This window comes from Oncorhynchus mykiss, chromosome 24, assembly GCF_057628025.1.
Source record: "Oncorhynchus mykiss isolate SJ-2025 chromosome 24, ASM5762802v1, whole genome shotgun sequence".
Lineage (NCBI taxonomy): Eukaryota > Metazoa > Chordata > Actinopteri > Salmoniformes > Salmonidae > Oncorhynchus > Oncorhynchus mykiss.
The window spans coordinates 10,670,740-10,684,551 of NC_143045.1; the positions used below are offsets into that span (position 1 = coordinate 10,670,740).

A 13,812-nucleotide genomic window follows, 5' to 3' on the forward strand; every position below is an offset into this window, starting at 1 on the left:
GAGAGAAAGGTCAGGTGAAGGAGAGAAAGGCCAGGTGAAGGAGAGAAAGGCCAGGTGAAGGAGAGAAAGGCCAGGTGAAGGAGAGAAAGGCCAGGTGAAGGAGAGAATGGTCGGTGGTTGGTCAATAAGACCTTTTGGTCGCCAGAAAAGAGGCTGATTCAGAGGTTTATTAATGACAGTAATAATAAACGCCTAGCCTCTTCAATGTTCACTTACAGTACACACACGGTTCAGTTCTAGTAAAATAAACCCCATTAGTTCAGTTCAATCTATCGTAGCATGTCAAACAAACTTGATTTTCTCTTCCGTGTGCAAATTCTATTGGTAACTTAATTAAATGAATGTTACAGGTGTTAACATTTGGTTTACCGTGACCCAAAATATGCCTAAAGCACAAACAAAGACCACATCCGCTGTCCTGTCGGTCTCTGACCAATGGTTTCACCCCCACCCATCTGGTTAATGATTTCTTCGCTTTTAGTAACATACGCAAAATGACAGAAGGACCTGTTGTCGTAGCCCAGAGGAAAATTGTAAAACAGGAGAATAATCCCAAAACTCTTAAGCAAATATTCCTTTAATCATTTGATAGCATAACTGTCATCAAATTATCAATTTGACTTTCAGTTCAAAAACATCAGATTACATCAGTCAGGTGACGTTTCTCTTAAGGGGGGGGGGGGAAGAGACGACTCCCCTGTTGTTACATTCCATAATCCAACATTCACACCCCAACACACATACACATTTAAACTCCAAATATCTTCACACAGCTCTATAGAGCAAAGGGGCGTGTTCAACTAAAATAAAACAAATATTTAGGTGTCAGGTATTCTGGCAGATCTGCATGCTCTTGCGGTAAGTAACCCATGCATCTGAAAATTAAATAAAACAGAATTTGGCGACTTGGGGGCAATAACGTTATCCCCTCTGATGATAACACTATATCTGATTGGAGGAGGATAAGTGTTAGGGTGAATAGCGATGAAGAGAAACTGACCAAAAATAACAAGTGACTGAAATCTAGGTCATGTTTATTAGAGCATTAAATCAAAAAACATTACAAAACATGTTGCAATGGAAAATAAATGTTTAGGTTATTGGACAAGTCCTGGTAGGTAGTCCTTCCCTGTTTCAGTTCATTTTCTTCCGTTTCGTGCCTAATGAACATGGCCCTGGAATCATTGAAAAGTGAAAGACTAAAGTTACATACATGGGATGCTTTAGTGAATTTCAGAATGTCTGGAATAGAAAAGGCAGAAATAAAACAATTCAATAAACATTCGCAGCCAGTCATCCAAAACATAGCCCTATGCAGTCGTTAAATTCCTATAGAAGGTGGCAAAGGCTGAGGATGTGTGTTCAACAGGCAGACAAGTTTCAGACCATTTAAATGCATTCAAATCATTTTTGATTAGAACTTTAGTGTTGTTGTGGCATTCGGTGGTTACATTCAGATGCGAGTCCCCTTCCCCCCCCCACTTTCTCAAGTGTAAAAAGTTGATAACATTTCATTACTGAAACCCCATGAATGCTGGTCTTAGCCACAACTCATTCATCCGGCTGTGGCTAGTCATCATCAGGATTGCGGTCCTCCCTAGCCAGTCTCAGCCGGGACAGGATGTGTTTCTTGGGGAACTTGAGGGTGGTACAGCCGAACTGGCTGACTCCCCCCGTGTCTCCGGGTAGTTTCTCCCGTCTCTGGACCCAGCTGCGCCAGCCAGGCTTCCAACAGTACACACTGTCATAGAAACGGGAGCCGTTCTCCCCGCCCAGCACGTATATCCTGCGTTTCCACCTGGCCACGCCCCCGGCAGCAATCCGCCTGGGCAACCCCGGGAAAACCACCGGACTGGGGGCTCGGTCACTCCCCCCACCCCCACCCCTCTCAGACACCACCGCCCCTGTCACCTCCCTTTCCACCCCTGTGCCCCGGCCCTCCCTGAAGAACAGCACCCGCCCCGTGGCTTCCAGAGGTTCCAGATGGGTGTAGTTTCCATCTATAAACTTTGTGGCGTCCCTCATGTAGCCTCCAATGGCACAGACCCCTCCCCGCACTGCCACCCCTCCGGCCAGGCAGGTGGCGCCAGAGTCCAGTCCCACGCGGGTCCATGAGTCAGTCAGGGTGTGGTAGATGAGCACGCCAGCGTGCACCACCGCCCGGTTCTGCTCCAGCGTGGTGCCGCCCAGCAGGTAGATGCGGCCGCGCAAGGCGGCACAGGCAAAGGAGCGCAGTGGCAGGGGCAGACGGGGCCCAGGGCCCCACTGGAGAGAGGCCAGGTCCAGGATCTCACATGAGTCCAGCATGGCTCCTCTGTTGCAGCCCCCCAGGGCGTAGAGTGACTCCCCACAGCCCAGCAGACCCAGCATGGCCCGGGGCTGCACCATGGGCGACCGCTCCTGCCAGCGATCCAACACAGAGTCATACTCATGGACCTCCGTGGACACCGTGCCCCCCCGCAGTATGCCCCCCGCTACGAACAGCCGCCCCCCAATGGCCGTGCAACCTGGGCACAGCAAAGAGCCCAGGGCAGCCAGCTTCTCCCATTTTCCTGTGCGTGGGTCGAAGCAGTCCACCGTGAAGTCCCTCTCGTTCAGCGACTCGTCCTCCCGTGGCTTTAGGTCCACACACACTATCTTCTTCTCGAACATGCCTTCCCGGGGCCTCAGCGGGCCCCCCAGGCCCTCCCCGGCTGCTGCAGGTCCCAGCTCCTGGCTCAGCCGCTGGCTCTCCTCCAGGGACAGCAGGCCAGGGCGGAGGTGGTGGAGCAGGGCCGGCATGTGGCTGTAACGGTCCAGGGGCTGGTGCTCGGCCCAGCGGCGCGCCGCGTCGTACACCTCTGCCTCAGAGTCTATGCCCAGGCGGTCAGAGCCCAGCAGGCTTCCCAGGGTACCTGGGTCCAGCAGCAGGAAGTCCTTCTGGCGGGCCACGCGTGGGAAGTGCTGGGCCACCAGCCTCAGAGAGGCCCTCAGGAGCAGCTGGTCGTGGTGGGAGCGGGCCAGAGAGTACATGCCCAGGCAGTTGTCTACAGACAGGTGTTCAAACAGGAACCTACGGACACACAGATATTTGAGGATGGAAAACCAGACAAAATATATATATTTTTTAAATGCTATCAAAACTCTGTGGCAGTTACTGAACTGCATAAGCTTAGGAGTATGAGCAGCATTCTGGACCGGGGAAAATACAACGCATCTATATCAGGCAGCATATAGTTACCTGGAGCACAGGTCCTGCAGGGGCATCACTTGAAGCCGATTGGCCGCCACAAACAGGTCCTCGGCCGTGTCCAGGCAGAGCCCCGCCTCCCCAGTGTAGACAAACTGGATGACAGTCTCCATGACTGACGGCGTCACCTCCTCCAATCGGATCTCAGTGAGGCGGGACTCCACCAAGGGGCTAGTGAACATTGCACGGAAATACGGGCTGACCGCTGCCAAGAGGACTCTGAAGAGAGGTAGAAGCATGACGTCATTCACATAGGGTGAGATAGGGTATGACTACAATGAACTGCAGGAGACTAGAGTACTGAAACAGCAGTAGGCATCCAAGTGTGTGTAACATATTCCTTTGTGTGTAGCAACATGCACTGTCTGGATCTAGTACACTAGAATTGAGAGAAAGTCTTTGATCCCACCTGTGACACATAAACCTCTTCCCCTCCACTAACAGAGTGACATCACACAGCTGCTGAGCATCCAATAGCTGCTTCAACCCTGAGGGAGAGAATAAGTAAAAAGTGAGGCAAATGAGACGTACAGTACCAGGCAAAAGTTTAGACACACTTACTCATTCAAGGGTTTTTCCATTATTTCTACAATAATAGTGAAGACATCAAAACTATGAAATAACACATCATGTAGTGACCAAAAAAGGGTTAAACCAATCAAAACATATTTCCGATTCTTCAAAGTAGCACCCTTTGCCTTGATGACAGCTTTGCACACTCTTGGCATTCTCTCAACAGCTCAAATAAGCTAAGAGAAACGACAGTCCATCATTAATTTAAGACATGAAGGTCAGTCAATATGGAAAATTTCAAGAACTTTTAAAGTGCAGTCGCAAAAACCCATCAAGCGCTATGATAAAACTGGCTCTCATGAGGACCGCCACAGGAAAGGAAGACCCAGAGTTACCTCTGCTGCAGAGGATAAATAAATTACAATTAATTGCACCTCAGATTGCAGTCAAAATAAATGCTTCACAGAGTTCAAGTAACATACACATTTCAATGTCAACTGTTCAGAGGAGACTACGTGAATCAGGCCTTCATGGTCGAATTGTTGCAAAGAAATCACTACTTAAAGGACACCAATAAGAAGAAGAGATTTGCTTGGTCCAAGAAACACGAGCAATGGACATTAGACCGGTGGAAATCTGTCCTTTGGTCTGATAAGTCCAAATTTGAGATTTTTGGTTTCAACCGCCATGTCTTTGTGAGACGCAGTGTAGGTGAACGGATGATATCCGCATGTGTGGTTCCCACCGTGAAGCATGGAGCAGGTGGTCTGATGATGTGGGGGTGCTTTGCTGGTGACACTGTGATTTATTTAGAATTCAAGACACACTTAACCAGTATGGCTACCACAGCATTCTGCAGCGATACGCCATCCCAACCTGGTAGGCACTTAGTGGGACTATCATTTGTTTTTCAAAAGGACAATGACCCAAAACACACCCAGGCTGTGTAAGGGCTTTTTGACCAAGGAGAGTGATGGTGCTGCATCAGATGACCTGGCCTCCACAATCGCCCGACCGCAACCCTATTGAGATGGTTTGGGATGAGTTGGACCACATAGTGAAGGAAAAGCAGCCAACAAGTGCTCAGCATATGTGGGAACTCCTTCAAGACTGTTGGAAAAGCATTCCTCATGAAGCTGGTTGAGAGAATGCCAAGAGTGTGCAAAGCTGTCATCAAGGTGGCTACTTTGAAGAATCTCCTATATATAGATTTGTTTAACACTTTTTTGGTTACTACATGATTCCATGTGTTTTATTTCATATTGTTGATGTCTTCACTATTATTCTACAATGTATAAAATAGTAAAAATAAAGACAAACCTTTGAATGAGTAGATGTGTCAAAACTCTTCACACACTCACTCACACACACACACACACACACACACACACACACACACACACACACACACACACACACACACACACACACACACACACACACACACACGATGAGCTCTCTGAGTAACATGACTGATGCAATCATTTGGACGTTCCCATTCTACCATACCATGTGTGACGTAGTCTCCTAAAGGAGTGGTGCTGTCGTCGGGAAAGTCCTCTTCTTCAGAGTCACTGTCCGAAAGGGGCTCCCCTCCCCCACTGTCACCGTCCTGCCAGGGCTGTGGCCGCCAGGTGATTGTTCCTCCACGGACTGCACTCATCTGGAAATAGTCAAGAGTTGACATAGATAAACAGGAATATCAGGAACCTTTAACAACAACATTTATGTCAAGGAGCCAAATACACAAGATGGTGGCCAATTATAATTACAATTTGATGTATATAGATATAGGTAATCTATCTATGAGTAATTAGAGGGTCACGGTCAAGATCAACTTCAAAGCACTTAATGAATCATATCTAACTCTGAGCTAAAGGCTGAATGAGTGTCTTGCAAAGCTCTAAGGTACCATTCCCTAATCCTCTCTCTTATTGGGAAAATCAACAGGGTACATTCAGGAAGTGACACAAAATGACAACAATGTTGTTGACGTTACCTTCATTAAGGGGAGACTACCCTACTTGGTGGTCCTGTCCTGGGCTCTGATTGTGTGGATGTCACCAGGGGCCAGACAGTTACTGTTAGTAGCTTCTCCTTTGGGCCCGATTGTCTGTAGTCAGTCAAAAAGGGAAGCTGACAGTTGACATCCGTGTGTCCCACCCTCCGATCCGCCTTGCCTGTCCTGGTTTGAGTGAGTACGGCCTCCAGTGTGGGGTGCAGCACGGCTCATGGTTCTCAGAACCACCATGCAGACTATAACAACAGACCGCCCGGCGGCGGCTAGCTAACGTTTGTTAGCAACTGCTGAATGCAGCTCTCTAAAGATCATCCGCCAAAGCACCCCTTTCTGTCTTATCAGAGGAATTAGTCAATCATGGCATAAAACACAAACATCTCAAACACATTACGGATGTAAAACGAACATAAAATACTGTTTTTATTGCCCCAGAGACCTGCCTGACTGTTGTCGGCCGCACAATTCACTTGTCTCCCTCTCTGAACCGCATTACCGCAATGCAATGGTTTCGCTAGTCTCATTGGCTAGCCTTTGAACCAGTGCACGGATGTGACGTTTAGTTTTGAACTCGCTCGTGTTCCTTCTTTTATAACTAAAGCAAATGTAAGATATATTTTGTTTTTCGACTTTATAAACACACAGTCAGTACATTACATTTGTTACAAATAAAAATATGTTTTATTAATTGGTTGTCTTATTTGGTTCCGCCTTATGTACCAACCTACTTCCGCATTGAAACATGGCGACTTGCATTGGCATGGTTGTTCGGGTTGGCACATTGAATGTCTTAAAACCTGTTTCAAGACACTTTAAAAGGCAGGGGACAAAAGTGTTTACCCACAGCCGCTCCACACATGAGGTGCGAAGTAGTCTGTACGAACATGTCCGCGAGGGCTACAGTGACAAGCCAGACTTGGACATGCGACTTGTGTGCGAGGAGACTGACAAAGTCATTGCCAATGTGGAGACTCGGAAAGGGGACCTACGGGGAGCAGATGTCAGGGAGATCGTAAGCTTTTCTGTATATCCCATCTCACCACACCATGTTGAATACTGTAGATGTAGCCTAGTTACATGCAATTTGCATGCTCTCTTGACCCTCAAGTCATTAATGTGTATTTGAGAGATTGCCTCTGTGCTTTCATATACTGTGTGTCATTTGCTTTGAAGTACATGCATGCGGTGTAGCCTACTGCATTAGTATCAAGCACATTGCCTGATCTCTATAGGCCTATTTTAGGGGGGTGTTTCTGATGTAAGTGTGTGCTGCAGGTGTATGTTTGGCAGCAACTTGAAGCAGTCCGAAAGGAAATCTCACATCTGGAGAAGCAGAAGAAAGTGATCAGCCATAGAGTTCGGGCTCTTGTGGTCAGTTGATATGTTGCCAATGATACCAATACCTGTGCTTCAAAACATTTTTTTCATGTTATGATGAGATATTATTTTGTGGAATTATTGTGATAAACATTTCCCTTCTCTTCACAGGATCAGAATGACAAGAAATCCCTAGCTAATGTAAGTTCTGCCTTGCCTGCTGTGGCCTTATGGTATTTGCACTTAACATCAAGGCTGAACAGAAATAATACCCTTTTGGAGTAAGTAGCCCCTTATTTTGTTCAGATTCCTGAGTTCAAGGAGGCTACGAAGGAGGGTCGGGAGATCCGTCATCGGCTGAGCCAGCTTTACCCCAGAGAGAGTGAGCTGGAGGAGGAGCACTATGGCCGAGCCCTGAGGCTGCCCAACACCACACACCCCGATGTGGTGAGTACACACACACACACACACACACACACACACACACACAGGTGTGAGGCAAATGTATGTTGTTAGAGAATCATTCTGAGAGAGACCTATGCATAGAGACAGTCTTTCAACTATTGGAAGACATTTTTTTGCATATCTGAAAAAATCTATAGTTTGGAACTAATTTAATTTTCACCCCCCCATCTCCCTCTTTCAGCCAATTGGAGATGAGAGCCAAGCGAGAGTGGTGGAGCTGGTTGGACAGAAGCCAGGTGAGGAGGCGGAACAATACAATTACATGCTCTCCTCATGATCTCATCGACGTACAAAGTAGGGCAGTATTTGATATGCAGTTATCTCTGACCTTTTTCATCAGAGTTTGACTTCAAACCCAGAGGACACCTAGAGATCGGGGAGGAGCTTGGTCTTATCAGACAGAGGTTAGACACACACTGGTCTGCTCTCTGGCTATTGTTCTCTCTTCCTCCTGTCTCTCTCTCCATACCCCTCTGTCTCTTCATGTCACTCTGCTTACTCTCTCTCCTCACTGTTTATCGTCTTTTTTTTCTCTTTTATATCAAAATTTCTTCTCTCTCTCTCTCGTTGTTCCTCAATACTATCTCTCTCATTTTGATCAGTTGATCCTCCAGTCCCAGTATTTTTGGCAAAGGCCTACCGGTAAACACATAACTGAACCTCATCAACAGTGCAGCCAAACAACAGGGGCTCTCCAGCATTATCCTCTGGTATTGTTGTTAACAATATGTAGCCTGGGGCTTGTCAATAGTAAATGGGTGCTTAATATTGTATGAGTTGTTTCTTTGTCTGGAATCTTTTTTTTCCTACAGCAAATGGCCAGGGTCTTTGCTAGATTTTCAGATGAACAATCTTTTGTTCTAATTTCCCCTTGAGATTAATGTCTTATCTTTATATAAATATTTAAAACTTAATTACCAACTCTCACCCTCTGTAATTTCCAGGTGAACATAAAGGAGAGCAGTTGTTGGTAAAGTCGATAAAAAAATCAGGGAGACACCTCCAGCACAGAAGCAAAGGAAATGTCTAACTTGCCTGCACTGAGAAGGTCCTTAAATCCTAATCAGCAGACAGCTGTTCTGTAAACACCAGCCTGAGAGGCTTTTAGGAGGTCAAAACAAAAGGCAGTGACTTTGTCAGCTGCTACAGAATCACACTGTTTCACAGAGTACAATAATAATCAGCGTCCTCGGTCCTTGTATCTCCAGTCTAGTGTCATCAATCAATATCAAGTCATTCAAAACATTCTGCTTCAAGCTTAGTGACCATAAACCTGCACCTTCAGTGTAACAAATAGAAGACTGGAAATCATGTGTACAGAAACTCCAAATATGCATAACATTGTCTAAATTAAATATGAACTTCAGTCATCTAAAATATTCCTAGTGGTTAGAACGTTGAGCCAGTAACTGTAAAGTTTGCTGGATCGAATCCCCAAGTTGACAATGTGAAAATATTTTGTTCTGCCCTTGAACAAGTCAGTTAACCCACTGTTCCCCGGTAGGCCGTCATCATAAATAAGAATTTTTTCCTAACTGACTTGCCTAGTTAAATAAAGCTTAAATCATGTGGTTTACTCCTATCTTCTCTCTGCAGGCGTCTTGCCCATGTCTCAGGTCATAGGTCATACTATCTAAGGGGAGTGGGGGCCAGACTCCAGTCTGCTCTACAGAACTTTGCCCTGGAAACACTGCAGCAGCGGGTGTGTAAGATACCCTTTGTTTGACTGTGTTATCAGGGAGAATAGATTGATATATCTGCAAAATGTGTGATTATCATTTCAGATTCTGAGTGTTTAAAAGTCACATGTACAAGGTAGCAGGTGTGATTGCAGGGTACAATGAAAATCTTAGGTTTCGGAGCTCCAAAATGCAGGACTAAGTTAAATAAAATAATGAAAATGATTAAAAAAAACAATAGAAATAGCACCCTATATATTATAACAACTGTAGCAGTAATGAATAAATACATGTCTCCCTACTTTGAAAGCAAATCAGTTTTTTTTTCATCTCAGGGGTTTATACCTATGGTTGTGCCAGACATGCTGAAGGGGGCTGTATTTGTGAGTATCTGACTCTATCCTTCATTTACACTGCAGACATGAATGCATAACAATATTCAAACTGGAAAAAGAGAGTAAAGCATTCTGAGATTAAGGTGCGATGTGTGTACCCAGTTTTCACAAGTAACATTTCTCCAAACTGACACGTTCTCTCTTTCTTTCTCCGGAGACACTCCCACCCTATCTCTGTCTCCCTCTCTCATACATACAGGAGGGTTGTGGAATGCAGCCCCATGCCCACAGGTCTCAGGTGTACTCTCTGGACCCCGCCTGCTTCCCTGACCTCAACCTGGCTGGCACAGGGGAGGTGGGCATAGCAGGTGAGGCCATGTATGAGTTAGGCTGTGATGGGGAGGTCGTGGGGTACGGTCATCTGTGTGGGTGAGAATGGAAAAACCTTAATGATTAGTAGTGATGTACTAGTGTGTCGTTGCTGTAACCAGAAAGTGTCGTTTTTCTCTTCTAGGTTATTTTATGGACCATGCTGTTAACTGGAAGGACCTTCCTGTCAGGTGAGGCACATTATTTGTAATACTGTACGTTTGGTTTTCTGACAACCTAGTGTAACATATACATGTACCTCCTATGTGTTTTTATTAGAGCTGAATGGACTGGTTTTTCCATTGTAGGTCTGTGTGCAGTAGCACATGTTACAGGGCTGAGACGGACACAGGCAGAGAGACTTGGGGCCTTTACAGAGTACATCACTTCAACAAGGTAACAGGAAACAAAGGCAAATCTTTAGAATCAACCAAGGACCAATTGTCCGCCATATTTGATGCATGGTGTTAAAGAACCCTTCTGTTCTCATCCTCTGCTCGTGTGTCTGTCCAGGTGGAGATGTTTGGTGTGACTGCAGATGAGACTGGGGAGGAGAGCTCTCAGATGCTGGAGGAGTTCCTGTCCCTGCAGAAGGAGATATTCTCCTCCCTGGAGCTCCACTATAGGTCAGTGCTCATCTGACTCTCTCTTTTTTCTTTTTTTTTTCCCACCTTTATTTAACCAGGTAGGCTAGTTGAGAACAAGTTCTCATTTGCAACTGCGACCTGGCCAAGATAAAGCATAGCAGTGTGAACAGACAACACAGAGTTACACAAGGAGTAAACAATTAACAAGTCAATAACACAGTAGGAAAAAAAAAGAGAGTCTATATACATTGTGTGCAAACGGCATGAGGAGGTAGGCGAATAATTACAATTTTGCAGATTAACACTGGAGTGATAAATGATCAGATGGTCATGTACAGGTAGAGATATTGGTGTGCAAAAGAGCAGAAAAGTAAATAAATATAAACAGTATGGGGATGAGGTAGGTACAATTGGGTGGGCTATTTACTGATAGACTATGTACAGCTGCAGCGATCAGTTAGCTGCTCAGATAGCAGATGTTTGAAGTTGGTGAGGGAGATAAAAGTCTCCAACTTCAGCGATTTTTGTAATTCGTTCCAGTCACAGGCAGCAGAGAACTGGAACGAAAGGCGGCCAAATGAGGTGTTGGCTTTAGGGATGATCAGTGAGATACACCTGCTGGAGCGCGTGCTACGGGTGGGTGTTGCCATCGTGACCAGTGAACTGAGATAAGGCAGAGCTTTACCTAGCATGGACTTGTAGATGACCTGGAGCCAGTGGGTCTGGCGACGAATATGTAGCGAGGGCCAGCCGACTAGAGCATACAGGTCGCAGTGGTGGGTGGTAGGTATAAGGTGCTTTAGTAACAAAACGAATGGCACTGTGATAAACTGCATCCAGTTTGCTGAGTAGAGTATTGGAAGCTATTTTGTAGATGACATCACCGAAGTCGAGGATCGGTAGGATAGTCAGTTTTACTAGGGCGGCGTGAGTGAAGGAGGCTTTGTTGCGGAATAGAAAGCCGACTCTAGATTTGATTTTAGATTGGAGATGTTTGATATGAGTCTGGAAGGAGAGTTTACAGTCTAGCCAGACACCTAGGTACTTATAGATGTCCACATATTCTAGGTAGGAACCATCCAGGGTGGTGATGCTAGTCGGGCGTGCGGGTGCAGGCAGCGAACGGTTGAAAAGCATGCATTTGGTTTTACTAGCGTTTAAGAGCAGTTGGAGGCCACGGAAGGAGTGTTGTATGGCATTGAAGCTCGTTTGGAGGTTAGATAGCAGTGTCCAAGGACGGGCCGGAAGTATACAGAATGGTGTCGTCTGTGTAGAGGTGGATCAGGGAATCGCCCGCAGCAAGAGCAACATCATTGATATATTCAGAGAAAAGAGTCGGCCCGAGAATTGAACCCTGTGGCACCCCCATAGAGACTGCCAGAGGACCGGACAGCGTGCCCTCCGATTTGACTCACTGAACTCTGTCTGCAAAGTAGTTGGTGATCCAGGCAAGGCAGTCATTAGAAAAACCGAGGTTACTGAGTCTGCCGATAAGAATATGGTGATTGACAGAGTCGAAAGCCTTGGCCAGGTCGATGAAGACTCATACACTCAATCTGGCTGGATAGATGCACAGCTTGTGCTTTGAGTCATACACTACAGTGTATTTTGCCATTTGTACACACCATAGTCATATATTTACATATAAATATATTATTTGTGCAAATACACCCTATTGATTTTACTCATTTAAACCCCTAGCAGAGTGTTCCTGTAACCGCTGCGTTCTCTCTACCTGTAGAGTACTGGACATGCCCACCCAGGAGCTAGGTCGCCCAGCACACAGGAAGTACGACATTGAGGCCTGGATGCCAGGGAGGGACAGCTATGGCGAGGTGGGATTGCTGGCACTACTATGATTGGTTAATCATGTCCTGGATGAATATTGTTTTTGTTTGAAAATAATTTCCCATTATTGCTCTGTCAGAGCATTGGGGTCAGTTTTGTTATCCAGGCTTGATGTTTTTGTTTCTCCATTGGCTTGCCTTAGATCTCCAGCGGGTCTAACTGTACAGACTACCAAAGCAGACGCCTCAATATCCTATATGAGGGGGAGGATGGTAGCCTACATTATGCTCATACGGTGAGACCAGGAAGGGGGATATAATTTATGGTGTGAGATTCAGTATTTCTGATGCACTAAATGTAATAGATTCTACAAGAACAGAATAACCATTTTCTAAGTGTTTTCAAAAAAAATTATTAGAAAATGTCTTAATTATTTGTGTTCTGCTCTAGGTGAATGCCACAGCGTGTGCTATTCCCCGTACTATCATTGCTATACTGGAGACTCATCAGACCAAGGTAAGAGAGAACACCGACTGTATTCCCAATACTATTGATGAATACATTCACCCACCATGAAAATAAGTGTCTCTGATAACATGCTACTTTCTATATCTCACTCACATGTCCATTTTCAGGAAGGGACAGTGTTAGTGCCTCCTGCCTTGCAGCCCTTCCTGGGGTTGGAGGTGATTGAAAAGCCCAAATACATTCCTTTGAAATACATCGGACCAAACCAGCCCAATCGCATGCCCCGCCCTGTCCCAAAGCCCAGATGACATCATGCACCAACACACTTACATCAAGAGAACAACTGAAGCCTTTTCCATCTGCATGTTTACTTATTCTGTGTTGCTCTGCCATGTAAATATATTAATGCCATACTGTTTGTGAATGTGTGTCACAATGACACTATCATAAACTGTCCTGTTTGTCTGCAAAATAATGAAATGGTATTAAATTAAACAGAAATGTAATTTTCTCACAACTCATGTTGATCATTAAAACAATTCAGGATCTGCAACCACACAGTAGGCTACTTTCAGAGAACACAGTTCTGCTCTAACAAATCTAAATGCTTTTATATGTAAATATACTCAAAAACAACATTATGGCAAATAAGAATTTCACATCTGGTGGTTTTATTCATTGGACCCCTGTTTATGTCCCACATAGGTGTAGTGCTTGCTGTGTCAGAGGCTTATCATTCAGGAGAGGGAACACAGGGTCCTTCATGCCTGGAAGTACTAGCACACTGTAATTACTGAGTGAAGAGACACCAAATAGTGCTGTAATGACTGTGTTCCTATCCTTAATTCTGCGAAATAGATTAGAATAGAATTGTTAATGAAGCCCAGGGGTATAATGCGCCCCTTCCAATAAGTCAGAAAACAAGTGGACAAAATTCTGTGCCCATTAGGCTGGGCATTACATGGACATTACATGTCAACTCTAAATGTGTAATTAATTGTGCTAGACACTACTATAATTAAGTAATAAGGCCCGAGGATGCATG

General features: G+C 45.4%; 2 protein-coding genes across 2 annotated transcripts; one reads left to right on the forward strand and one right to left on the reverse strand.

Moving 5' to 3' along the window:
• Positions 1–1,017: 1,017 nt before the first annotated feature.
• Positions 1,018–6,302, reverse strand: LOC110503691 (kelch repeat and BTB domain-containing protein 8). Its single transcript, XM_021582151.3, has 5 exons — positions 5,742–6,302; positions 5,252–5,405; positions 3,639–3,717; positions 3,221–3,448; positions 1,018–3,052 (listed from the first exon to the last, which is right to left on the reverse strand). Exons 1-5 carry the CDS (start codon positions 5,745–5,747, stop codon positions 1,570–1,572), a joined length of 1,950 nt encoding a protein of 649 aa, XP_021437826.1. The 5' UTR covers positions 5,748–6,302; the 3' UTR covers positions 1,018–1,569.
• Positions 6,303–6,311: 9 nt separating this feature from the next.
• sars2 (seryl-tRNA synthetase 2, mitochondrial) lies at positions 6,312–13,284 on the forward strand. The gene is made up of 16 exons (XM_021582152.3): positions 6,312–6,771; positions 7,035–7,130; positions 7,248–7,277; positions 7,383–7,523; positions 7,723–7,777; positions 7,882–7,945; positions 9,138–9,243; positions 9,556–9,603; positions 9,815–9,923; positions 10,070–10,115; positions 10,233–10,320; positions 10,438–10,550; positions 12,253–12,346; positions 12,502–12,594; positions 12,750–12,815; positions 12,935–13,284. Exons 1-16 carry the CDS (start codon positions 6,502–6,504, stop codon positions 13,073–13,075), a joined length of 1,560 nt encoding a protein of 519 aa, XP_021437827.1. The 5' UTR covers positions 6,312–6,501; the 3' UTR covers positions 13,076–13,284.
• The last annotated feature ends 528 nt before the right edge of the window (positions 13,285–13,812 follow it).